This window comes from Cystoisospora suis, assembly GCF_002600585.1.
Source record: "Cystoisospora suis strain Wien I chromosome Unknown contig_220, whole genome shotgun sequence".
In the NCBI taxonomy this organism is placed as follows: Eukaryota; Apicomplexa; class Conoidasida; order Eucoccidiorida; family Sarcocystidae; genus Cystoisospora; species Cystoisospora suis.
The window spans coordinates 61,085-88,636 of record NW_027153022.1 but is presented as its reverse complement, the minus strand read 5'-3'; the positions used below and the strand labels follow the sequence as shown (position 1 = coordinate 88,636).

The 27,552-nt window shown below is 48.7% G+C and overlaps 2 protein-coding genes across 2 annotated transcripts; one reads left to right on the top strand and one right to left on the bottom strand.

Annotated features, from left to right (window-relative positions):
* Positions 1-153: 153 nt before the first annotated feature.
* CSUI_000589 (wdsub1 family sam domain protein) lies at positions 154-21,412 on the bottom strand. Its single transcript, XM_068060823.1, has 18 exons — positions 20,298-21,412; positions 19,303-19,360; positions 18,430-18,480; positions 17,774-17,886; positions 16,251-16,883; positions 15,318-15,413; positions 14,704-14,841; positions 14,030-14,132; positions 8,917-13,502; positions 8,665-8,794; positions 7,936-7,975; positions 7,062-7,137; positions 6,163-6,570; positions 4,700-5,997; positions 3,419-3,505; positions 1,423-1,524; positions 642-731; positions 154-276 (listed from the first exon to the last, which is right to left on the bottom strand). The coding sequence occupies exons 1-18, from the start codon at positions 20,338-20,340 to the stop codon at positions 223-225; spliced, it is 8,106 nt and encodes a 2,701-aa protein (XP_067927206.1). The 5' UTR covers positions 20,341-21,412; the 3' UTR covers positions 154-222.
* Positions 21,289-27,552, top strand: CSUI_000588 (transcriptional repressor tcf25). Its single transcript, XM_068060822.1, has 8 exons — positions 21,289-23,090; positions 23,470-23,987; positions 24,678-25,107; positions 25,567-25,764; positions 25,869-25,950; positions 26,320-26,453; positions 26,553-26,804; positions 26,958-27,552. Exons 1-8 carry the CDS (start codon positions 22,121-22,123, stop codon positions 27,185-27,187), a joined length of 2,814 nt encoding a protein of 937 aa, XP_067927205.1. The 5' UTR covers positions 21,289-22,120; the 3' UTR covers positions 27,188-27,552.

Here is a 27,552-nt window from a genome sequence, read left to right as displayed (position 1 = left end):
AGTTCCACCCTCAGCGGAGGAGATATGCTTTGAACAACCTTCCTCCTACGGAAGGAAGATTCATCACTTCGCACCCTCAACGGAGGAGCTCTGATTCCAGCAAACTTCCTCCATCAAAACTCCTTTACAGCCACATCACCCACCCGACCCGTCGTTCTGTCTTTCTTTGGTACTATACGATGCTACCCTTTTTCTTGTAGCGGTTAATGAAAGCTACCAACATCACGGTCCGTCCATGAACTCCCTTAACGCGTCTTCGGCAGGTGTGTGTAGGGCCTGAGTGTACAAAATGGATAACGCAACAATATACACAGAGAAAGATGAGCAGGAGGTATTACACTCCGCGCTGGCCCCGGAACAACAATCTTCATAGACACGGGTAGGTTTTACATATATACATACAGATACATGTATAGATAATCTAACAACCCAAGTACGGGGTTCACGTTCAACCTCCCTCTTCTCTCCCTACAGGCGGCCTACATATGCCAACCATAGAAAGTACTAGATACACATGCAAAAACATGTATAGGTAAGCGGAAGCCCGACAGCTGAAGAAAAAAAAAAACTACCGAAGCCGTTTCTTCTCCTTAGGCTAGTACTCTTTTCGGTATGATTTTTCGCTCCTCTTTCATCCCTACCTCCTCCTGGGCGACTGAAAGAAGCGCAATGATTTCACGAAAAGAAGGCCGATGATAAGGACGATAGCTTGAACACCTGCGAATGAGATTCTAAAGAGAGAGGCAAAAGTGGAGAAAGAATCAAACTCGTTTTCTTTTCTGTTGAAACTCTTCCGCTCATGCCACCCCACCCAAAAATATACCACAGGAAGACCAGAGTGAAGCGCCAGTGGCCGTTGAAGAAAAATATGCTATTGACGACGAGTGAGTTAGAAACAAAACGTGGCATCACACCCTCTCCGTCCCCTCTCTCTTTATCTCATCCTTTCATAAGCTCCACCCACCACACGTTGCTCTAAGTACTGAAACATGAGTGCTGAACCGGCCCGCCTTGTCTCTCTGTTTATAGTAGGACGAGAAAGCCACACAGAAGAAGCGTGGAGAAACGAAGAGCAAACACGCAAACCCGAAACGAAGAAAGCACACGAGACGCAAACTGCCCCCTTCGAAGAGAAGTACGTGAACGACTGAAAGGCCTCATTTAGGAAGCTTACTGAATGCGGGTGGATCCTTCTTTACCTATTGAACGAAGGGAGACTGTTAGACTACGAAATGAATAAATACGCTTAGCCGTAGGCGATATTCCTGTACACTCCAGGGTGACAGAAAGATGCCTACTGATGGAATGATGGTAGCTAGCTTGGGTTTCGGTGCATCAACAACAAATGAACAGCAGAACGAGTGACAGCAGGAAAAATCCACCGGTGAGCCAATGAGGAGTAGCGATGATGGAAAGAATGACTTGGTTGCGTAGTACCCTTAATGAGAGAGGCACAGTCATACTGGAGGTGTCGAATAATGCAGCAAGGTCCGGAAGCTTATCTCTTCCTATCGCAACAGCACCCTGAAAGAATGCACGGGAGAAAGTATATAAGAAAAACAGAGAAAGAAGAGCAAAGCAGCCATAGTCTGCTGGGACGATACTTGAAGTGACCTCGCGATACACATGCAATGGCAGGAATCTTCCCGCTTTGGTCATGAAAGACCACGAGGTATACGATAGACCAACAGACAGAGAAGGAGAATGAACACAACAGAGAAAAATACGAGACGGATAGAGAAGAGGAAAAGCCTACGGTAGAAGACAGAAGAATAAAGGAAAGAGTGTGAAGTTCATCTTCTCCTATTCAACGGGGCTTCCCGACCACAGCATTGACCTTTGCGACTTACATACATCGACACTTCTGCTTCTGTCTTGACCGTTTTAGATGAGAAGATACTACCAGTGAAACAGAGTGACTGAGGCATCAGCAGACGAACAGGCCAGAGATGCGATGATGTTGATAAGTTTCCAAGGGTGATAGAAGAATCATCTTCTGCAGACGAACTGGTCGAAAAGAAAGAAGGGTTGAGCAGGGCAAAAGGAGACAGTGTGCGACAAGAAGAAAAAAAGAAAAAAGAAGAAAACACCTTCTTCTTCAAACAACCAGCCATACTGGAGATTGAACCCTAAGAGTTAGCACCAAACGACGGGTTCTATAGAGAAACAGGAGAGAGAGAAAAAGAGATGCCTCAGCACCCCGCGCGTGTCATATGCGTACCGACACTGATGGTGACAGAATCGACTACGAGCCTGTGAAGTATTAAGCCAACTTACAATGATCTGAGCAGGAGACATGAACTGGAAGGGGATGCAACCGCTGACCTATTTCATTGCAGGGAGCAAGAAGCACACACAAAAAAAACGATGACCTCTTCTCCGACAGGACAATTGGTAATTATCTTTGTAGAATCTTCCTGTCTGGTGTATATACACCACTTTGTGACAGCCTACTCGTTCTGGTGTCCTCAACTGCACCAGTCTTCCCAGCCAGGGTCGCTTTGCCTGGCGTTCTTTATTCGTAACAGCCACTCCAGAGAAATCTCGGGACCAGATGGGAGCCTTCACTTCAAACCACGATAGCAAAAGTCATGAACAGCCAGCCTTTTCAATTTCTGATGAGGACGATAAAGCAACAGTCCCACCATTCTGTTTTGAACTTCGAGGACATCAACACAAAGAAAAAAGAAAAGAATCTCACAAGTACCCCGAAGTTCCATCCCATTAGACAACGGAAAGAAGCTGGACGATCACATCTCATAGACATTCAAGCAGATACCTGAGACGAATCAACAAAAAGCGAGGTCTCTACAAGTGAACACATCGGAAGGGGGGGCGAGCGGCCGTGAGTAACTATAGGATTTGCTTTCATACAGATACACAGAGGCGCAGAGTTCAGGTACTACACATTCACGCACACGTCGTTACAGACCTACTGACAAGTTCGCTCTACGTCTACAAAGAGACATAGCTTAGCGCAGACCTCATTCGATCGTTTTTTCTGTCTCACAGTACCATTGTTTCATGGTGGTTCCCCCAGGGGTATCAAAGGAAACAAAGCCACTTGAGGCCGATCGTCAAAGCTCATGTCTCCCGTGTGTATAGAGACACTCACAGCACACTCATGACAACCAAGAGAACCTCCACGTCTCCCACTACATGGATACCACCGTTTCTCATTGGCGTGCAATATACATATGGACATCCATACATACGTATGAGAAAATACGCACAGCCTATCTGAATGTATCTTCATATCTTTATCACAGCTGCTTTGACAGACAACTAACCTACACTAAAAAGGGAAGTCCAAAGGCCTTACGACATACACATGTATTTCTACGCATACACATTTCTCGGGCCGCAGCGGATCTTTTCTTTCTGCACAGTCACCCCTTATTTTCTCCTCCTTACTTACCATCTGCCATAGAATAACTCCAAATGAGTAGATGTCCGCAGCTGACACTCCCGGAATGTAAGAAGACGGAATATACCCTAGCAGTTCCTGTTGACAAGCATCACACCCCCCCGACAGACAAAGAAGAGTACCGAGCACTGACGTTACTTCCACTTCCGCTTAGCTTAGAATCCTTCAAATGAACTTCCATGTACTAGTCACTCATTAAAACAGGGCTGAAACTACACAAGAAGAAAGAGGAAAGGTGGCCTCTTTGTTTCATCATGAGAAGTGGTTCTTTTGGGGTCCCAGTGCTCAAGAGAAAAGAAGGTTGAGTAAACCCTGTACTATCTTCTTTCCTTCTCAATAGCCTCAGACAAGCGGAGTATCCCACAAGAGAAACCCGCTTCCACGTGAGCTGTACGTGGCTAAACAAACATTCCCGGAAAAAAAGGGATAACACTCCTCTGCCTCCACGTCACCACCATAGTTCCTCTCGAGCAGCTTAGTAACGGGTGATGCTTGTACGGATGAAAGGAACTCTTCTGTGGCAAAGGCAGATGAATGACGAAGCTAAGCAGACGAGAGAAACATAGCTTGGCATTCACAGTAAGAGAATGAAATATGATTATGGCATCTATCTGTCTGGATCACACATGACCGGAGGGGTGTGGCGAACACGCTTAGCTCATTGTCGTTACGGCGTTACTATGTGAATTCAAACTCTTCCTATCTTGACCGGAGTGTCGATAGTGATTTTGTCTAGATGAAAGATTGGGCGTGGACTACCGATTGAAACAAAAGAGAAAAACACATGATGCAAGAAAAAAGGATTCTTCGTAGACCGCCCTCTACAGGCAAGGTAACGAGGATGACTGACAGACTTTGCCACCCTGAGTGGGGTAGCACCATTTCAAAGCGACAAGTTGCACGTTGACACGCAGAAATAGCAGGAAAGAAACTTCACCTCTCTTCATTCTTAGGAGCCCTAGTGAAACTGATACTGCCTCACCGTCACTTCACATAAAGAGGAGACTCTGTTATTTTTCAGGCTGCATGAAATCTCTTTTGATGTCCCATATTAACAGCAATCTGTCTCTCGGGGAGCCTCTTTTTCATCGGTTCTTCGTCGCAAAGCCGTCTATTTCTGTGTCATAGACGTCTAGGGGGGTTTAGGGTATAGAACGGAGGAACAGACGAAATCTGACAATCTAGAGGTCCTGTCGGAGGAAAGACATGAATAGCGGCAAGACATGAATAGAAAGAAGAAACGAAGACATGATGAACCACGCCCAGCCCTACCTCTGGTGATGCCCAGTTGAACCCTGTGGCTCTCCACTTTTTCATGAGGAAATCGCAAACTTCCTTTTCTCTGTAGTCTTGCTCGAAAATCCACGCAGAACTTCTACACGTATTGTCAACTTCATCTTCCGAGTTTCTCCTTCCCCTGTCGTGTTTCTTCTTATCGTCCGTGTTTTTCTTCTTCCTGTCATCCTTCCGTGATACCGGAGTCAGTCTCGCACTTCTCTGTGAATTCTTGCGAAATGAGGAGTGGGAACCACAGAAGCCGCTTCTTGATAGTGGTTGTAATGAGGTCGTTCTTTCTTCACTTGGCTGCCTCCTAGGGGAGCAAGGCGAGAAAGTTTTCTTTACTCTTTCCTCTTCTCTGTCTTCCTTTTCTCCGCCTTGTTTTGTTTCAGGTGAAGAAGAAAGCGAAATGAACAAGGAGACATTACCTGGCGAAAAGGAAGGTCGACGATTCCCTCTTTCTTGTTGGACTTCTAGATCGCCAACTGGAGGAACGCCGCTGACGGCAGGCGCTGCAGGCGGTACAGCAGTTAGACGACCAGCGACGGTAGTTGAAGAAAACGATTCCTCCGGCTGTGCTTGAGGAAGTGTATGTATGGATGTCCTGGGAGAGCTAGAAGATTGGGTGAAGACACTAGGAGAGACAGGAAGAGATATGAGGGAAGAGGTGTCTCTACGTTGATCTTCTTCATTCTTCCTTTCAGGGCTCGTGGCACCTCGAGTTGACAGAGAAGACTTGACTGTCACGCAGATCTTGTTCATCTTTTCGCTGGAGTCCTCCGCGACATCTTTCCCCTCTTCCTCTTTCCTTTCAGTGCAGTCGCCTTCTGCTTTCTTAGCAATAGAATGATCAACCACGAGAGTCTTCTCTCCTACGGCAGAGACAGAGTCATGACTTCCTGGTTGTACATCTCCGTTGTTCACCGGAACTGCAGGTCTGCGTGGAGAGGGTGCAGCCCTCCTTGTTTGTTTCTTCTTTCGACCCTTTTTCTTCCGAGGAGAAGATGACGACGATCCCTCTTCTTTTGAGGAAGGTTTCGCTTGCTCGGTGTGTTCCCTGGGAAGAGCAACAGTAGGAGTAAAACTCCTTTCACGTACCTGCCCTCTTGCATTCACCAAGTGTTTCTCCTCCACTCCTCTCCCTCGTCGATAAGGAGGCGTAGTCGTGGTAACAGTCGTCGTAGCACTGTCTTGACTTTGACAGAAAACCGCGTGGTCTTCTTTCTTTTCTTTTCTCGCCCCTGCACCGCTTTCTCCACAAAGGCTGAGTTTTGCGGAAAGGGGAGGAGACTCTGAGCATGGGAAGAAGACAGAAGAAGAAAGTTCAAGTCGCACAGGTTTCTCTTTCAGAGCACGCCGGTTCTATTCCTGGGGTGTCGCGAGTTGGTGGAGACTAAGATACAGACGCCTGACATGCACGGTCTGATTGGCTATCTTAGCAGCACTAGAGGGCCTACCTTTTAACAATTCAGAAGGGGGATACGCAGAAGTAGGCACAGAAGCGGCACCAGGAGGATGAGAATCACAGGTCTGGGCCTGCGCAGGTGGCGAGGATGATGACGAGGAAGTAACCATTCCGTACAGAGATGCCCTGTGGCAATTCGAAAGATCTGGCGGAAGAGAAAGAGAGTGAATTTGAGAAGACGACGAAGAGGAAGAAACATTGCGACTACGCGAGTGGTCGTGGTGAGGTCTCGGAGAAGACGACGTGACGGAGTGGTAGAAAGAAGAAGGAGAAGCTGGGCGATAATAATAGTAGGAAGAAGAAGGAGGTAGAGAACGAGATGCGTATGAAGAGAAAAGAGAGGAAGTAACACGGGAATCTAAACGATCTTTTCTACAAGAAAGTTGGAAGTCCTCTAAACCTAATAAACAGAGCAAGACGGACGAAGAAGAAATTCCAAGTGGATCCTTCAACATAATGTAGAAATGTTGATCCTCATACTGCTAGGTATAGGTACGCTACTTAGTAGGGACACAACCTTCACTGAAAGCAAGTTGAATGAAGAAAGAGGTTGCAGGGAAATCGATCATAGGACCGGACGGTCTAGAATGCGAAAGGCTGAGGATACGAGAAGAAACGCAACCAAACAAAAGATTCTTCTTTTCCCATCAATGACACAAAAAAGAACCAAGCGTTGAAGAGAACAAGGAAGAGTCACGCAGGCTTCCAAGGTGATGAAAGAGTCAGAGGCAACGAATAACTAGACATTTGACGAATGAGGCAGACCAAGAGAAACACAAACAGAGAGAAACGCAGACGACCAAGACGAATGAGAAGAGCGGAAGCAGAAAGAGACAGCGAGAAACGGCGAGAAAGCCACCTAGAGAGGCTCGGTGTGTACGGTGCACTCACCGAAGAATCCTGTGAGTTTTGCGTTCATGAACGCGTCTGTAAGAACCTTGTCGGGCCGGAGTTGTACATGGTTCATCTGTAAAGACATACAGCAGGCTGCAATACCCGGCAATGCTCTTCCAGCATCTGAAGTAAGATGGCGGGGAGGGCAGACTACGAAGACCAGAGGAAGAAGGATATAAGGAGGACTTCTCCCCGGTATTAGCGCACTGCAGGCAAGCTAAATACAATACATACACTTGAACTGGGAACTGCAGTGCGACTAGCATATACGACTCCTAGTCCTGAGAAGAGAATGAGGTCAAATGCCCCGTATAGAAAGGAAGAAAAATGTAGAATAACTCTGGCTGACATCTCTAAAGTGCCTCCTCATCTTTAAACGAAACAAGCAAAGAGTCGTAAACGTACACGTCGAAAGCACGTATAACACAAGTACCAGTATGTGTACGCTGTTGAATTAAGAAGACGCAAGCAGATTCGTCATAAGGCGGCCCCCAAATATACAGCATACATATAGACGCATATCTTTAGGTTCCTGCTTTCGTGGTGGGAGTACTTCACTTGTTGGGAGAGTAAGGACAGATATGAAAGATATAACAGTGACTGCAAGACAAAAGGACGCGAGGAGAAAGAAAGTGAAAAAGAAGTGAGGACAAACGCCAATACGTCATCTCGGCATGATAGGAATCTGTCCTGTAGCTACGTCACTAGACGAGGGCGACAGAGATACATACACAGACAGAAGGATTATAGGTAAATACATACGTACAGAGGCAAGATCGATATTTTCACGGGAGTTATGAGTAGGCGCAGATACCTAAAATTATCATATGCAGAGAGCATAGATAGATAGACTAGCTGGATCGAGCCTTACCCCTTTATGGTGTAGATATGCACAACCGAAGGCAATGCCTCTGCGTGTACATACAGCGGGGAAAAGAAGTCGACGAAACATGCATAACAAGAACCCTCCCTCATTTTTCTCTCGCATTAGACTCGTTTCACCGGTGCACTGTGCGCGCACGCAGTAGAGCAGACTAAGCACATGCCATAACTCCCTCTCTTTTCTCCTCCGGTCTACGCACGACAGGCCATGCTGAGATCACCCCTGAGAAAGATGTCTTCAGATGGAATGGACGATACAAAAGCCTCTAATGAAAATAGTCCCTGTTCTGTATGCTATTAGTACACCCCGTAACGACGAGAAGGAAGAGAGAACATGAAAAGAATGGGATTTGGAGGAGAAAAGAAAACTCCTCAACTGGCGATCAATTGTTGGGTGAGTGAAGGACTGCACGCGACAAGGGAAGTCACTCACTATGTAGAGGATGAAGGACTCTGATATCGTTTAACAAACAGAAGGAGAAAGAAATTTCTACTTGAGCAGCCTGAACTCGAAGAAACCGAAGACAATAAAACTTATCTACTTGCCCAGTCTGTACACCTGCATGATTGCCAATCTTTCAAACACGTGTTTTTTCCAATGAGCCGTGAAGGCCGACTAGATTGACGAATCATGTTTCTCAAACGAGAAATCTTCTCCTCTTTTGATGGATCTCATTAAGAGTACTAGCAGACAGTCATGCACCTATTTCAAGCCTACCTTGCAAGTCGAACAACGCACTGTACAGACAGTCGACACTGGCGAGAGATGACTGCTCGTCGCTTCTCATCTGCAAGAAGTCTCTGTCCTTCTAATTCCGCAGACTGCGCGCGGAGGTATCCATCCCGGGCTGAGAGAGGAAGACACACATTCAAAGAGTGCAACTGAATGACCTCAAGATCGTCCGCAAAGTGGGTCCTTCTAGATGTTATGCACGACAACGAAAAGAATCGGGAGATTTCGATCGCCTACCTTTCCAGGGATAGAAAGACACATGAAAACCAGGAGAGAAAAAAAGGAAGTATTCTCTGCCTCGGGGGGTGAACGGTGGAGCTTTTGTAGGGATCACCATAGGTGAAGGCAGAGAGGAAGAGATCTCCTTCTCTCTTCCTCCTTCTTCTTCTCCTCCTCTCTTTGAATGCGTCCTATCTCGTTGTGTTCTTGACGGCGTCAGTCTGAATAGACTCGTGATCTGTCTAGACGAAGAGAAAAAGCCGGGAGACGAGGAGGGTGCGAGGGCTTCGTGTGTTCTTCTTTCTTCATGTTTGTCCTTTCCTCGTAAAGAGCGCGCCTCATCGTGAATCCTACTGCCACCATGAGAAGGGCTGATGTAGTCCACCGATGCCAAGAAAGACGAGTCACGAGGAGTATCGAAATATTGCTCCAGCGAGTATCGAGTCACATACTCTGTGACTAGCCACAACAGGTCTCGTCCCCGGCCACAAAAGACGCACGGTCCTTCAGCTATGCCAAAGATTAGAACCAGCTGTGGATGCCGCCACAGGGAGAGACGATATATATGAAGAACAAGAATACATTTAGGACTGAGTAAGGAGGACACAGAGCCGAAAGACGACGATGATGATGATGAAGAGGCCGCATGTGAACAAGTAGGCACGTGCTTTGTTGAGGGGAAATTTTCCAAGGAATTGGAAAACGACGACGAACGGGTAGGACCATGAGAGAGAGACCCGCAAGAAAGACTTCCAACTGAAGAAGAACGAGCCCTGCCCCTTTGAGATTGGGTGTTTGCAGAGGCAGGAGAGGGCGGCCCTTTCTCTGAACCCTTCTGATGCGCAAGACCAGTACACAGCAGGGATTCATCTGCTTCCTTTGACATTAGACTAAGAGAAGAAGAGCGCGAACAGGGTGGAAGCGTTGCTACTCCAGGGACTTCCTCTGCTTGTGCAGACGTTGCACTCCCACGCATTCCCGAATCACCGCCCCCGGGAGATTGAAAGGTTTTTTCTCGATGCACCTTTTTTAACCCCCTATTGTTGGAGAGCTCACGTTTCCCTCTATCACAGCTTGATCTCTCTCGTTCACGTCCTCCCTCAGGTTCACGAGCGGCTGTTTTACCGCTTCCCTCCTTCTCGCTCCTCTGTGTCTTCGTCATCTTCTCCTCCGCAGTCTCCTTTCCTCTGTCTACCTTCTTTTCACTCCCTTTCAAATTCTCAAAAGCATTCCCATGTTTCTTATCGGCAGTCGCACAGGCACTTCCCCCCACATCGTGTTGGTGTGCTATCCACCCCGGGCCTTGGTGACCTCTTATGACCCTCCTAGTTGATTCACCGTCATCAGCACTTCTATCTCGATGCTCGTTACCTCTACGTCGATGAGACAGAATCGGCTCGTGCGTGTTTGTACTTGCCTCTCCCCTCCTCTCTAGCTCGCTACACAACAGATTCGTTTCTGCTCCAGTTGCTTGGAAAATTCCTCCTTTTAAACCAACAGCCTTCTTCATCTCGGTACTTCTCCTCGGGAAAGGGTCATCGGCTCCCCCCGCCGACAGCTTTCTGTAGTTGATACCAGATCGACTCCGTTCTTTAGAAACCGAAAACGACACACTGCCCTTCACACTTTTTGACGATGGCAAAGCAGCACAACCTATATGGGGACTCCCCCTACTGGTACTTCTACTCGCACTGTTGTGTCTTCCCGACTCGACGTCTTGAATCCACCCCCGCTTATGTCCGATGTCTGCTCCTTCTCTACACGATGTTGTGTCCTTTAGCCTCCTGTCGTTTTCTTGGAAATAACATGAATAGAGGGTCCCTGCACTGTGACCAGTACCGCGTCTCCTACAACTATCAGGCATACCGTCATCACCGTCAAGACGACCCCTCCTACAAATACTTACTCTTTCATAGCTGTTTCGTCCTTGTTGACTTTCTCTAGTGAAATTCGACACCGTGGTCGAGAACGGAGATTGTCTTTCTCCTGCGTCTGACGTAACGTTCTCTGAGGAGAGGTGATTCGAAAGATCCGAAACTGTCAACACACGTATAGCTACATCCTTCCCTAGCCACTGACCACGCCACCACGGTGGGGTCGGCACTTCTTCTTCTTCCTCCCATCCTTCTCCCTCCTGTGAGCCTCCTCTTTCTTTTCTCCTCCTTGCTGACTGTCGTGCGACAGAGAGAGTTTTCTTTCTTCTCCCCTCTCCTTGGGCTTGACTCTGAGGACGAAAGCGATCCGAGACGGGCAGAGGATAGCAAAAACGAAGTTGCTCTAATGGAATTAAGAAGGAGAAAGATATGTAACCCCGAGTAGCTAAGGAAAGAAGACAACCGGCAGAGCCTGAAGAGGACTGTCCAACAATCATTTCTCGACTCATTCGAGACGACCTACTATTGACGATGGAGTGTGAAAAAGATGATGAAACCGAAGAAGAATTGACTTGACGATGTGCAGAACGGCCATCGCCAAGAGGGTTTGAGGGGGAGACACACGCATGACAGCCTGTTCCCAAGGAAGACAAAGAAGAGAGAGGGCGGTGACGGGGACTTGTCACTCTTGGTGAAGACGAGACTGAATAAGAGAAAGATGATAAAGACGTTCGCTGAGAGATATCCAGAACTCTACAGCATAGAAGACATCTTCGCCGTGTACATGCACGTAAATGAGAAGGAGGAGTGGACGTAGAGGATTCTCGACTAGACATCCAGGGCCGATTCCAACCAACACTGTCATGATCAGGAGCAAGAGGCGTAGTACAGGACGAGGACGGCCCGAATCCTCGTGTCCCCATCATACCTCCATGTAAAAAGCTGGGGTACGCCAACACGGCGTCTGCTGGTGAAGAACAAGTAGAGGGCGAAGGTCTGAAACTAAGAGAATGAGGAACTGTGGGAGTCAGAAACGGAGGAAGAAAACGAGGACATGTTCCGTTACTTAATCTTTGCAGATCAACAGGATGATGTAGCTTCCTCGGATGGGGTAGACTGAAAGACAATGATGATACAGGGGAAGGATGCGATGCGAATGAACCGGCTACGGCACGTGTCGCGTCCAAAGTTGACGGAGGATTCGAAGAAAAGTCAGAAGAAGGCGAAGGCGGATGAGGAGGACAAACCGCCGGCAGTCGACTGCCGTTACGGATTTCTACATTCCTCTGAACGTGACAATGTAAAGACGAAGACGGGTTGACTGGGTCGACATGGATAGACAAAGAAGAACTCGAAGAAGAAGAAGACGATGATGATGACCCAGAGAGATTAAAGCTTGGCGGAAGGGGGGGGACGCTGTTTTGACTGGAGGGAACCAAACAGCGGGAAGAGGGAGAAGAAGGCCTTGCCATATATGGGCTGCGACAATCTCTATGATCAGCATTAGTCATCTCTCTCTGTTGACTCTGAGAAAAGGATGAAGACTGAGAAAAAGGGCTCAGAGAGGTTGCTTCTCCAGGACGTTGTCGATCTCTTGGACCTGCGCCCGGTCGTTCTTCTCCCTGGCTGTGTCTATACCCATCAGTTGTCTGCCCTTCTCTCTCAAGTCTCATTTGCTCCGACTGCTTCTGTTCTTTGCCGTCCGCAAGGACTATACAGGTACCATTCTCCTTGTTTCCTCCCTTCTCCATATCTTCTCTTTCGTTTTCTTTTTCTAGACCTTTCTTTTCCACCAGCTGTTCTGCTCTGCCTTTCATTCGGCTTCTTTCCGAGACTTCTTCCCGCCTCTCAACACCCTGACAGCGATGTAAAGATTCCGGCTGGAAAGGGTAGTCGAGACGGCTTTGATTTGGAAGTGCGTCCCTAGGCTGATGATGGCTGAAATCTCTCATACTGTCCTCCTCACTAGTCGTCGTCCCATCGCTCTTGCTACTATTACTAGAGCTGCAGCCATGCCTCGAAAAAGCGACAGCCCTAAGCGCTTCACCCCCTACCGCCACACGATGATCAGGCAAAAAAAACTCTTCATGTTCTCCTCCCCTTTCAACTGGTATCAACACACGTGAAGACCTTTGAAAATGACATGGCGAACTGGGCTCGACGACGATCGCAGTCGTTGTTCTTCGATTTTTCGGCTCCTCGCGTGTCCGAGGCTGAGATGTATGTACACCCCCTCTCTTTCGCGTAGCGCACTGCTGTACCACCTGCGCGTCACCCGAGAAGTTAAAACCACAGCAACGCCTCGAATTTCGAGAAAAACGTGATTTTCTTGACCACAGGGGGGCTGACTCTCCGTACGGATGACTACGACCGTTTCCAGGTTGTTCTTTTTCTGTTGAAGACTCCGGGTTGCGTGAACCTCGTCTGCTCGCTATCATGCCATTTCCTCCTCCTTGTCTTTCATCGCTCGCCCTTGGTGGAAACACGTCGGTTTCTTCTGTACCTCTATCTTGACCCTGCTGGCGTACTGCCGAAGGATGATGATGAGGCGCACGACTGGCAGCAAGCCTCCCCATCAAGGAGAAAGAATACGAAGGAGAGGAAGGAATACGAAGGTCCTGTCCTTCCCCTGATGCTCTTTTCTGAAAAGACACCAGCTTTCCCTCTTGTCTACTGAACATCGGAGAGATGGAAGAACCTGTATATCTTGAATGGCGAAAATGCTGTAATCTGGAAGGGTAGTAGAAACAGCAAGCACGTGGCCTATCTACTAGGGCACTAGAGCCAAAAAGACGGTTTAGATAGACAGCTACACATAGACAAATACAGAGAGGTTGATGGCTGCTGTAGGCTGATATGAGTATAGATAGGTAGCTATAGAACGATAGTAGTTATGCACGACAACACCAAGCCAATAGCAACAGAAAAGGGCAGGACGGCAGGCAATCGACTCATATTTCGCCTCCTGCAGAATATGGCGCCGGAGTCTTAGATCTAATACAAACATTCGATACGTAACGATGAAGGTATATCTATAGTGTCTGAGAGCTTCTACTCTTACCCAGACTGCATAAAGAAGTCAACGCAGAAACATCACGGGTTCCATCTGGGGAACCAAATCCTCACTGAGAAGAATCTACACATGGGAGCCGAGAATCAAAAGTGGATTGCCTCTTCGTGATTCAGATCACTACTTCGTAAGACAGACGAGTCCAACTAATCCATCTAGAAACCACGCTTTTTTTCTTCCTTCGCACCTGAAAGCTTTGATGAGCTGCAACACACGACTGCGTTGACCGAAGGTCTTGAGACAAAAATCTCTTCGTAGATCCTTCTGAGACAATCTCATAAAGTCTGCTCCTACAGAGACAAAAAAGAAATGTAGTGGATATCATCTATCTACCTACGTATTCCGCGGCGGGACACTTTCCGAAGAGGATCGAGTCGACATGCTGCACAGATGTGACTTGGAAGCAAACAAGCCAAAAGGTGGACAGGCGTTTCCTCCGTCAAAATTTATAGCCACCGGAGATTAAAACAAACAACAGCGGGGAAGAGGAGATATGAGGGACTGATCTACGTGTCGGTGGGGTCAATCGAGACAAGAAGGAAATCAATATTCAATAGACCCTGATCGTCTGTAGGACTGATCTTCATGTGGTGGGTAAGAAGTACCGAAAGCTGAAGAGAGAGTGGGAACCTCCTCCAGATCTTTCCCCAGAAGAACAAAGGAGATAAAGACTGAAAACAAGCAACAACTACATCTCTCCATATACTAGGAGACTAGGGATGGCAATGAAGACAAGGAATAAAGAGCAGATATTTCATCTCCATATAACAGTAGACTAGACAAACGAAAAGACAGCGAGAAAGAGAACTGAGAATTCTACGATCAGTCGTCAGAAGGAGAGTCACTTTCTCTCTTCCCCACCTGTTATGCTTTTAGCTCGACATCTCTCAGCGAACTGTGCCGGAAGACGAAGCAGAGCCTTCTTCTTTTCTCTTCCTCCTTCGCCCTCATGATATCTCTTTAGACGTATATACAGCTCTTCACTGGACCAATAAAAAGCTGTATGCATGCACGAAACAAGCAGAGATCTCAAGAGATTCTGTCCTAGCATGTTTTCTGTCGAACAGGAAGCCTTCCTGCTCTCTTATCATTTCCTCGGCGTCCTGGGACAGAGTATAAGAATGAACGGCTTTGCCACGATATTACCAAAAAAGCGTCGAAGACCAGTCAAACCCTCCTTCTTTGTCGCTCATTCTGAGATGCTACCGTTGCCTCTCTGCGAAGCCTTCTTTCTGTTCTTGTACTCGTTTCGCAACCACAGACTCCAGAGAGGAGAAATAGAGTGTCTGGAAAACGACGGAACGAGGAGAACGAAAGGTTAGAGAACAGCAAGAGAGACATCAGTGAACGTAGAGAATGGACACTGTCAATACATCCAATACGAAGCAGAAGACAACAATACACGAAGGAAGATGCGAAAGCGATCGACGCTAAAACTCAGAGCACTATAGGAAAAAGCTGAGAAGAACGCTTACGGTCATCAAAAGCCTCTTGCCCCAGGAATCCTCCAACTGCTGTGCACTGGTTCGACACAAGGCTCATTGGTCCACTGCCCGTGCTAAGAGGGTCTCCTAGAGAAAAGAAGAAACATACAGGAAAACAAGAAGGTCAACAGAAAGCTCTAGAGAGCAAGGATTATTCGTGAACAACTTACAATCTCTTCTTCGCTCTGCGCCTAGACTAGGCGGGTGCACGCAACGAGAGATACAAAAGAAAAGAGAAGTGAACCACGCTAGGGGCTGAGAATGCTCAACCACGCAAGAGCACGAAGCGCTGAAAGGTCTTCTATGAGAACGGAAAAGGCGGCGCAGAGAAAATAAAGCAAAGTGACAAACAGCAAAAAGCGTCGAGACGTAAGCGTTTTTCGGAGGGAGTGGAACGGATAACGAGAGCCGAAGGAGACGTAGTCGGAAAAAGCGAGCTTTCCTTTTGTCCTAGTTGGAGAGAGAAAACACCACACTGCCCTGTCAGTTCGAAAAGGACGTGGGGTAGTTGTAAGTACACTCCACTTGGTCTATTTCCTTTAGACTATCCTTTCTCGTAAGCAGAAACGTATAGAGAGGTATCTGCACAAAGCCACAGGCGTCTCCGAATGCACTTTCGGCTGTGCGTAGCTGTGCATCCATCTCCGAATCTGAGCTGATACAGCAGAAAAAAAGATTAGCAGATCGCAGAAGCTCGGGAAACAGCAGCGCGAGAAATGATCATCCTTGAGATCCCCGTGACTCATATATGTATATGTATATATATCATGTGCGTCTGGACTTGTAGGCAGCACTCAAACGTCCTACATTTCCTTTACGAAACACACACGGAGGGGAAGCTGTGGGGTCGGATACAAAGCATACATCGTTCCTTCCTTTTGGTATACTCCCGATCCTGCAGTGTACACACACTCGAGCACCCACCGGAACACAACGGAGAAGGGAGTGGCAAAATTTCACTTCCGAAACGAAACCGCCTTCTGCCTTCTCCAGTGCTTTCTCCTGCCTGTCCGCATAATACCAATTCAGATAGTTCTGTCTCGATCCGGTGATGATGCCGAGAACCGTGCTGTGCCTGTCGTTCAGAAGACGGACGAGAGGCACTCGTTCCTTGCTGTCGCCGGCCCCCATATGAATCATCGGTTTTCTCGAGAACGAACGGACTAGAGAGGTCATTAGAAGAATCATCCTCCCCTCGAAGACGATCCGCAGGATCTTGCTCTCCGAGATCTGCTTCCTTTTCTCTTTCGCCTCTACTGCGCTCTCCCACTCCCGGGCGTTCTCCCCCTTCTCGCTGTCTAAAATGAAAAGGTTCGTCTTCTAGATGTAGTCTCTCTGAGCTTCCTCGTCCACAGGCATCTCCGCAGGGTGGGGACGAAGAGGAAGAGAAAGAAGTAGAAGGAAGGACAGGAAAGAAAGGCCCATCCATAGTAACAAAAGAGAAAGGAGGCGAAACGCTGAGAAGTTGACCATCGTTCCATTCGGAGAGAAACATCTTTCTTTGAGGGAGAAAGACAGAACGGAAGGGACCACACGCGGCGTCGCCCTTCCACCAGCCTGCATCGGCGCAGATACACCACAGCAAGTGCAGCGGAGGGGAGACTCATGAAGAAGGGCTGGAGAGTGACATATGTCCACATTCCAGAAGGTTTGTCCGACTATGTACAAACTACAGAAAGACGTGTACATGTGTCTACCAGATGCGCAGGGAAACTGAGACATCTCCGTATCAGGAGCGGAAACTGCACACGGCGAGATCGCCCCCCTTCACGCGCTACATCCGAACAGAGAACGTGCCGATGAAAAGGCATGTAGTATCTGTCGTCCCCGACTCGTCTCCGACAGGGGACAGTCGAAGCTACCTGTACACTTACAGGTTCAAGTAGATTATCTATGTAGACAGATTATGCGCAGATGGAAGTCTATAATCCCGTGGCAAGCAGCCATAGATATTAAAAAAAAAAAAAAGCCGACAAGACACGGAGAAATGATAACGTCAACAAAAGCGAACTTGCAAGCATGCGCAAGGTATAGAAAGACCCTCGCTGCCACGCATACACTCGAGTATCTCGTTCTACCCGTAAAAAAGGGAGATGACCGAATACAAGATTCACAGGTGAACAGATTGATGTATCAAGGGAGAGAACTACGTCCGGTACGGTTTCTAATACTAAGACAAACCTAACGCAGAACATACTCCAAAATACAGGCAATTAAGTTCCGCGACGTATGGAGTGCATTCCGTAACACTTAGTTCGCAGGTGTATTGGGATATGCACCAACACGAAATAGGCACAGCTGTGAAGTTCCTCATGCTAACTAAACTGATGTGCGGTTATCAACACGGACTCCAATCCGGACTAGGATAGAGGAAATGAAAAAAACTCGCTAGATAGCTAGCTAGGCAGCTAGCTAGACTGTTTGTGAGTTGATCATGTGTTGCTGACCGGTATGAATTGCTACTCCCCCTCCGCACGTCCTGTATCCCCGCATCTCGACAAACGTTCCCTCGCCATGTCGTCTCCCATTGAAGAAATTCCCCACGTGGCAGTGACCCTCACTGGAAAGAAAAGCAGACAAGCAAAGCCCGTGAAAGCCGTTGCTGACCGCTACAGTAACCTCAGAAGCTATCCACGCGCGGGACGTGGAAAAGGAAGAGAAGAGGACTGGTCTCCGCATCAGGGCCAGGGAGGAGAAGAACCGAGGGGAGAACCGAGTGTGAGAGAAGAGCGCGGGGGGGAGTCTCAGAACTATAACTAAGACGGCAGAAACGTATATGCACTTGTTTCCGGAGGTGTTGATGGTTGTGCTTACACCCGTCCTGTCCACTTGCAATCATGTAATCTATATGCGCATGTGCCAAACCTTGTCGTGCGTATGCTAACCCTAGTCGCCCACGGACACGTCAGATGTATGCCTCTAAGTGCTGCATCACGTGCCGATACAAAGACACGCCATACTTATCCAGCCTACCCAATTGTAGACACAGTAGAGCACTCGATACATATACTGGTCTAGAGCACGCGTGTATTTGTACGAACTATATGCGTCATGGCCGGACACGCATATAACAGTGAGCAACAAAAGCCAAGAGTCGACGTACCGTAGTAAAAGAATGCCTCTACCGCACGGCATCCGCGCATCATTCAGCTGTCTGTACACCCATCCAGACCGAGAGAAACACAAGACAAAGAGCAGAAAAGGCCCTGCAGCCGTCAAAACAAAAGCAGGAACCGACAGAACGCTACCACGCAATAGACACCAGGTACTTACACGGGGCTCTGTATCCACCGTTAAACGTGAATGTCTACTTGAAAGTGAACTAGGCGAGAGGTGCTGAAGCGTTTACTCAAAGACGCCCACGGACGCTGGAAGAAAACCAAAGCGTGCACGGTTATCTCGTCGTCATCACAGCCTCAGACTACACAGCCCGAATCCGCTTTTTCCGTGTGCTTAAGCGCCGCCGCTCTCTGTCTCACTATACCGCACAGTTTATCTCGACCATTCTTTCTCTCTTTTACTGTACTTTCTCGTTGTATTTTCCCTTGTCAACACTAAGGCGTGAAGGAGACCAAATCTACAACTAGGAGTATGCGTATATATAGATAAATATAACACGAAGAGGATAAGTGGCGAGCAATGAAGGAAGACACCAACATAACTCAGCAAACACACGGGAGACAGCCCGGCCCGCACACCTATACCTCCTCCCTAGAACGAATCCGGAGTTAGTACGATGTCCTGGGAAAAAGAACCTTCGATCTTCTATGCCCGTATCTCATCTCCTTTACATTGCCTCATATATAACCGGTGAATCACGTATAATACATGCATGCCCAGTTCTGGGAGGGATATACTCGATGGCGACTAACACTTCTCACAAACGAAACAATGGAATCATGTACGTAATACGCAGCAGACTAGAACGCGACATAAATTTCTTTGTTATCTGCTGTCTTTATTTCGCAATCCTTACCCCTTATAGCAGTCCCCGCTCTCAAGTAACATGTAACCCAACGGAACATCCGGATGGCCTAACGAGAAGAGAAGAGCCAGAGACAAAGAAAATGACACAGCCTACCGCTATACATAGAGAGGAGTGCATAGATACAGATAGTGATAGAGAAATAGATGAGAAACAAGATACAAATGCTGATACTGGGCATCGTAGTCAGTATCGCTGAGAGAGCAGCACTCTTTCGACGTATGCCGTCTTAGACCATATGACAAGAATGAGGAACAGGAAGTGCGTACACAAGTTCATTCCAGTGCCGAGGCGTACAAGACTAGAAAATCATACCTACAGAGAAACGTAGGTATGCATGCACGTACTTGAGGGCTGACAGGAAAAGAAAACGAAGGAAGCAAGTGCAATGGAGACTACGCAGCGACGTACCAATACTCCGGCGATGAAAGATTTCTATCGCGAAGAGTGACGAAAAGGTGCAAGTTCCAAGGCTCGACAGCTAAACAGCATCCAAGACGAAAGTATCCGCCGACGAGCAAACACAGCCCACGTATATGCATGTATAAGTGTCTACATGAACGCGTATCTGAATAAACTGCTGAGTCCTTTGGTTTTCCCGCCTATAAATACGGACAGTTTTTCGCTCACTTCCGTACTTATCGTGCCACGACATCCCTTGACGCATACGTACGTAGACAGGGATTCACACGCGTAGACACAGATAGTCGGCTATACAAATGTAGGTAGCTAGAAGAGCTAAGAAAAGGTAGGTACCCAGCTACAGAAAGAGAGGTACATGGAGATTAATACGTATAGAGAGAGGGCGAAGAGATAACCCGCTAGCCCTCAGGGGTAGAAAGCAACGCAGTACATCCTCTCTGTCAGACGTGAATACGTCTCTCCTCCAGGAACCAAGAAGCTTGTCATCAAGTCCACCGTCTGCCCAGACACCCCCACGTCAGCTGTCAGAGTGATGAGGGAGTCTTACTCCCCTCGATCCCTACCGTGCGACAGGGATGAAGAAGAACGAGGATGTTTGTTTCCCATTGCATTGTCGTGGGCGTTTCATCTTTCTAAAAGAAAGCCACGCGGACCTTCATTCAATTTATCTGGCAGATTCACCACCTCATCGACTGGGGAGGTTGGTTTCTTCGTTCTTCGTCCTTGGAAAGATGAACAGCGAGACGTACTCCGTAACCACAGGTAGCAGTATGTGTTTTCTAAGCTAGAGACCCTGCTCTTCCTCGTGAAGAAAAAGTTCCCCTTGCTGTCGGTTGGGCTTGAGAGCAATTCGCGCGATGTGGCAGATACAGAGAGAACAATGCGGCCGAAGCGTGCCTATGAAAGTGGCCGGCTAGGAGACAAACGGGTTAGTTTCTTGGGATCGCAGTCTTCTTCATTCCAGGCAAAACTGGGAAGTGCACGTCAGACGCCTGCTTAAGGAAAGAGATTCCTGTGAACTGCCGACGGAGGCTTAGAACTCTAGACCTCACATCTCCTGTCCAAGCGCGGTACGACGCAACGCAAGAATGAAAGCACTAAACGGAAGGAAGATAGAAAAGAACCGGGTACAAAGGTGGAAACGAGGAGGAGCGGAAGAAGGTGAGTAGAAGAAGTGTTCCTGTTCATCGACTCTTGAAGCTGTCCAAGGTACACTTGCGGAGAGATTCAAAGCACGGCGACGGGCGAGCTCAACAGGAGGTATCCGACTGCCCATGCTGTTCTGGTTCACAATACTTGGTGCTCAACATGCTGAGAAAAACACGCCGGGAGGCGAGAGGGGAAGCGATAAGAACTTCTTGGCGGGAGAAATGGATGCATGTTTCTCAGCAGCTAGGAACTTGAGACTTAGACAGAAAAGCAAGAGGTTACCACGCTGAAGGCAGCAAAGAAAAGGGCAGTACAGAAAAAACTCAGAGGTGTTTTGATCAAGAAGGTCAACCATAGTAGAGCAAAAGCGCATCCGCGTTCTCTCCCATTGGAAATCGATGTTCACGAAACTGGAGGTCTTCCCACCTTCACATGGGCCGTATCCTGCGTTAAATCCTAGGAATAAGCAAATCAGGTCTGATCCAATGCCTACGAAGGTTTACACACCAACATAGCAACCAGTTTCTTCTTGTCAATTGCTTGTGTATCTCTATGTCTGTGCGCATGCTCTCTTCGTTTGTTTATACTTGAATCGACTCTACTGACCGCGCAACTTTTCTCACAGGGAGAAACAGGAGAAATTGGTGAGACGATTGGGAGAGCAAAAGGAGGATTTTTGGGAACCGCCAGAGAGTCTAGCTCAACCGGCAACCGATTGCTAAGGATTTGTAAGACCTCTGCTCTGCGAGCTGTTTCTGTTCGGGAACGGCGCTGATCCATTCCGCCTTGGACTCCTGGTGTTTCTCGGCTCGCCTTCACGGACAAGCCGTCCAGCGCGGCACTTCCTGCAGTGAGGCGCCGATCGCTGTTTTGACTTTGAAGGACATCTTTGGAAAACCTCTTCCTGACGCTACGCCATGTCCATGCGTAGCGCGCGACTTGCTAAAGAGTTTCTTTCACGAACAGTAGAAGGCTGAAGCTGTATATGTGACTCTACCAACGTACCTGTTTTCACAGATGTAAGTATAGAGAGGGTAAATACGTGCCTGTATAGCTAAGCATAGCGGTTTGACTGGACAGGAAACCAGTGTAGCGGGCGAAGAAGTATACGAGAGAGGAAGTGGTAGAGTCTTCTCGCTTGTTTGCGGTTCTTATTGGTAGCACCACAGGGGCGTTGAGGTCGTGTCCTTTATAACTTTTTGCTCTCTTGCTCGAGGAACCAAAGAAAGAAAGACTCATGTCATTCCGGCAACTGCGGAAGCTCCGGGAAGGTGGAGCTGGAGGACGGAGTGGAGAGAGGCATGCGGTTGATTCGTCTCCATTTTCAGCTGCAGACCAAGAAAAGCAGCAGGACGTTCCAAAACAGGACGAAGACGAATCTTCTCAGTCTTCTGCGGACGACCGTCTTTCGGGACATGATGAAGGCGAAGGGGAAGAGGAGGCGGGACACCGTAGCGGAAGAGTCAGTGGAGGAACGGTACGGAAAAAATCTGCGTTTCTCCTCTATGATTCAGATGATGGTGGTGCTAATACGAGTTCGTCTTCCCCCGCTGTTTCTTCTAGTGAAGATACCGAATCGAATGGCAAGACCGTCCCCCAAGCGTCTTCTGCAGCGCGTGAAAGACGGGAGTTGAAGACACCACAGGGAATGGACGTCAGTGAAGAACAAGATTCTGCGAAGGAAAAGAAGAACAGTTTGGTTCGAGAAAGGACACCGGACACTACGGGTGTTGACGGAACACTCCCTGGCAATTTTGATGTAAAGAAGAAGAGAAAGAAGAAAAAGAAAAGGAGTTCCTCTTCTGTGACTCCTTCGGGTATTGCCGCTCCTTCGGTTCGACCTGTAGTAAAGATGGAAGAAGGAGATGATAACCGAAAGGAGAAGACAAAGGGACAAGATCATGAAGATGCCCCGACTCAAGATGACGGCGCAGAGGGAGATGGCCTTAGTGTTACGAAGAGTTCCGGGAAGGCAGGGAACTCAACAGATGATGAAGGGGAAGAGAAGGACCCTGAGGGAGAGAGCTCGTCTTCAGAACAAGAAGACAGGAACCACAGTAGTGGCGCGCTAGGAGAAGAAGCAAGAAGTTCTTATTGTCTCTTCATGGAGAGAGGAATGTTCAATACAGACAACGAGCTTCGCCGTATCTTCGGAAGGGAAATTACGAGATCTTTAGGCGGGGGAGATGAGGGTACATCTATCGCCGGTATGTGTGTACACTTGTGTATGTGTACGGCCGCTCGCTATGAATACTATCAATCTATTCATGTACCTATCTCGCTCTTCTACTTGGGCAGGGCAATCGGATACTACTGTGGTACAGCAGTCGGTTTCTTCTTTTCTGCTCTTTGTCTGGTGGATGCGTCGTCGGTGCACGTGTATGACTCCCTAGCGTAAGCAGGTACCTATCTGTTTCTTTATACCTGCCGAGATGTGCATGCACCTGTGGGCATTCATGTGTAAGTGGACAAATATGAAGAGAGCAGAATGCATTGTGCTTGCGTTTCAAACCGACATAGAGGTAACTGCTCTGCGAGCAAGGGAAATGTCTATCTATGTATATCTTCCGTGTATCTTCTTGTTAGGCGGAGGAGGGCCTGGCCGAAGGCTTCGCCGTTTGCCCGGGGCAGGCAGTGCAAGTCGACGTCGATGCTGGCTACTTCCAGACGGAGACTCCATGCTTCTGCCCTCTTCCTTCTGTCATGACTACGTGCGTATGGTAAAAGAAGAAGATCGGACGGAAACCGGAGAAAGCTCAGCGCATGACTCAAACAGTAGAGAGAAGCGCTTCAAAGATAGGAGACGGAGAGAAGAAACATTATCCGAGAGTGTTGAGTTTTCGTTGCAGTATACGCCTTTCTACGAACAGCTGCAGGGTTCGTTTCACGCAGTCGTCCATGCGCAGGATCCTCAGAATCTCCATCATTTCCTTCAGAGACATCCAGGTCATATTGACTCTCTTCTTCATCTTTCGGATGCCTATCGTTCACAAGGCCAGCACGAAGCGGCTACTCAGTACTCGAAGAGAGCCCTGTCTGTCCTTCAGAAATCTTTTCATCCGTCGTTTTCTCCGTTTATTTACACGGCCGAAGGACTGCCTCAAGTAAGCTATGCGTGAGGCGGAGGACCGAAGGGAGGGCGGGGAAGAGCGGAATTTTCGTCGGTGAATGGACAAAGGCCATGCTGCTGTGAGAGCCTTAGAAAAGCACAGCTCACGCTTATAGGCTATATATCTGTCTCTCTCTGCATCGGTAGCTAGCTCTTGGGGATGCTTATTTATGGGTAGATATGCGTGTGTATTGATAGTGCACACATCTTTTCTACACTCTATGTGTACATGAGTGTAGACATCTGTGTGTTAGCACTTGCCGCCACGTTTCCTCATGAGCAGCAAGACACGTGCTATCTTCGCACGTCACATTACTTTCCAGCCATGCAGAAGTAGAAGTAGAGCCCGTATCCGAGTGCACACTCACATCGCAAGCGAAAGTTCCTGTAGCGAGGACTGCAGCAGAGGACGTCGTGTCGTCGATTCCCCTGTGGCTCGTGAATGTCCACATATGCTCACTTGAGCGTTTGTCGATGCGTTTCCTATATACCATACGGGGGAACAGGAAGTAGCAGATTATGTACGAACTCACACTGTCTATATGTGTGTACATGTATGCATCCGTAGATGACACCGGCCTATATGGTTAGCTCTCAATGCTCATACGTTGGCGAGTGCATCTATATGTATCGAGTTGCACTGAGGCTTGTTTTTGACTGCTGCCTTTGTGTTCTGTTTCCACAGGTGGCTGTTGATTCCGGGAATCCGTTCAATAAGAATCTTTTCAAATGTATAGGGTTGTACGGAGCAGCTCTGGCTGACCACGGATGTTATCGGACCGCCCTTGAGGTCTCGAAACTTCTTGTAGCCATGGATCTACATCGGGACGCGTACCATGCGATGCTTCATTTGGATTACTACGCGCTGCGCGCCCGGCAATGGCAATTCCTCTTTCATTTCTCAAGGTGCTTTGTTCAACAACATCTGGCTTATGTCATTCCTCTGGTATCTCTTACATCAGAGGAGGGAGACTCGGAGGGTTCTTCAGGCTTGTTTGGAGGACAGAGCGTGAAGGAGGCACTCGGAGAGACGATGCAGATCTCAGATCTTACTCTAATTCTACCCAATTTCGCGTTTTCCAGTGCACTGGCTCTCTTCTTACATGGGACTGAAGGTAAGGTAGGGCGCCTGGACTTTGGGGTTTCATTCATATGGTGAGAACCTCAAGGAGGGTAGCAAAGGAGATGGCCCCCCCCCACACAAACTTCTATCGCTGTAATCTGGCTGGTAGCCGGGAGCCTATCAGCCATTCGCAGTCCTATAGGACACAGTGTGTGGGCCTGAAGTTCTGTAGGGTTCGACCTTTCCGGGGTTCCGATTTGAGCTCTCCAAGCATTTTTACTGCCTGGTTGAGTGATGCCGGTATCTTGTCTGTTACGCACGGGTGGACCGCTGCGTAGCGTGAGATGGTGAGGGGTCTACGGACGGCAGCTAGAAGCTCGTTACTTTGGGTCGGTGGGAGCTTCGTCTGAGGGGTGGTCGTCAGTCCAGGCGTACGAAGTTTTTAGGCGGCTGGGGCGGCAGTTTACCTGACCGCGGTGTCAGGTTCGTTGTGTTTGGGGTGTATTCACAGGGGCCAGTCCCAAAGACGTAAAGGCGATAACGGCCGAAGACCTGCTTTCAATATGCTTGCCGTTTCACAAGCCCGTTCTTGATTCGGCACAGACTCAGCTTCCGCACCTGTTACTGATGCGTGCCGTGCTGCTCTTTCCATCTTTCGTGCGAAGGCTTCTCCAGAAGCTAGCAATAAACGGCTCGCAGAAAGTTGTTGGTAAGGTTACATTGCTATGACCGGAAGGTGAAGGCCGGATGACGGCTAGGCACTTGACTGATACGTTCGATGTATGCTTCTGCTGTCGTCTGTGGACACCTCAGACTCAGCGTATTCTTCTGTCTCGTGGGAGCAACTTCTGTTTTCACCTCCGCTGTGGGACAGAACCACGTATACACACGAAAGGTAGGTGGCGGCGTCATGAGACACTCATTGGTCACTACCAATTTTCCGGCGAGAACCTCTGAGCATCGTGATTGTCGCTCGCGGCCTCTATGAGGCCTGCGTTGATTCACATGACAGTGGTCGTCCGGCGGGCGCTTCCTTGGGCTCGTCATAGCTCTGTCCCAAGCATGTAAGCAGCAGGGCGACTTGCGAGAAGCAGTGCGTGGAGCAGACTCAACTCGTCTTGCTCAAGACATTCACGCTGAAAGGCCCCGAGGAGCTCTCCATCCTTACGGCTGGACCGCGGCTCTACGGCGCGTCTGCAGCTTGCCGGGGAACGTTACTCATGTCAAACAGGGGACGGTTTGCCTGTCTGGGATGTGCGTGCAGATACGGTGAAATTCTAGGAATACTTGTCTCGTGCTATGTTCAGAAGGCACATGACATGTGGCGGTCCGACATCGCACTGCGCTGGTTGCACTCTTGCGTCTCCCATCTCCACCAACTGTACCAGTCGTCGCCCGGTACGTAATCGTTGTGCTGTCCGTTTGGAAGAATTACCCATGAATAGGCCAGCGTGCGAACAGGAGTGAGCTATGCCGTGTTGCGCTCCGCGTTTGCAGAGTTGAAGAACTTCAGAAAACAGTGGTCAAAGGCCGTCTTTTTGTTTGATGTGTCGCGGTACAAGGACGTGCGGGTCTCCGAATTTGAAAGGATTCCAACTCTCCCCGCGTTTCTGCTTGACGAGGACGCAGAGACAGGGTTGTCTGCCACGCGGAACGCTAGACGTACAATTCGCTACGTCTCGGTCAACTCTAGTCCAATACTCATTTTCCTGGAGACATTTCTCCCGTGGACACAAGTCGACTTGACAGGTGAGGACTTCTAGCGTTTTCTGCATGCAGGGTTTGTTTCGTCCTGGAAGTATTTCGAGGCGGTTTTTGGCAGAACGTCTGTTCGTTGCGAGTGTCGTGCAAGGTGGCACACAAGGTTTGCTACACGTGCTGTCGCTTTTTCTCTGTCCTCAGGACTGAAGGCTGAGCCCAAACATGTCAGCGACATTGTAGGATCGTGCTGCTCTTTGTTGCGACAGGCTGCGTCCGCTCTATCTATAGCGGCACGTTGCCTGGTAGCGGCGTCTGCTCGTCTTGTTCGAAAGCTTAGCTGTGCAGACTCTATTCCCTTCGCGGGACCGACTATGTCACCACATGATGAAGTCGGCACACAAGCCATCAACGAAACAGAACGTGGTGCGTGAAAATCAGGTGAACCCCGGTGCTGGGTAGTGTTCTTTCCAGTCAACGCTCCGTAGAGAGACTATGTTTTCTGCTTCGTTTTGTGGTGGCTAAGCGGCTGCATTTTTGTTGCTGGAAGCACCCCGGTTCAAATAGAGAAGCCCCGCGCTGAAACGGGTGGTCACGGTTTGTTGTTACCGCAACAGTGTGCGGCGTTTCTTACCTGCTTGGGTTGTATCTGCCAAACAGTGCGCGGCCGTGGAGCGACGGCTTTTGTGTTTGAGACTAATAGTTGCTCACCTGGCATGTCATTGTACACGATCTGACCGTTAAGGGCTATAGTGCCGCAACCCGAAACTTCCGCACCGGGAAGCCTAGAGGCGTGGTC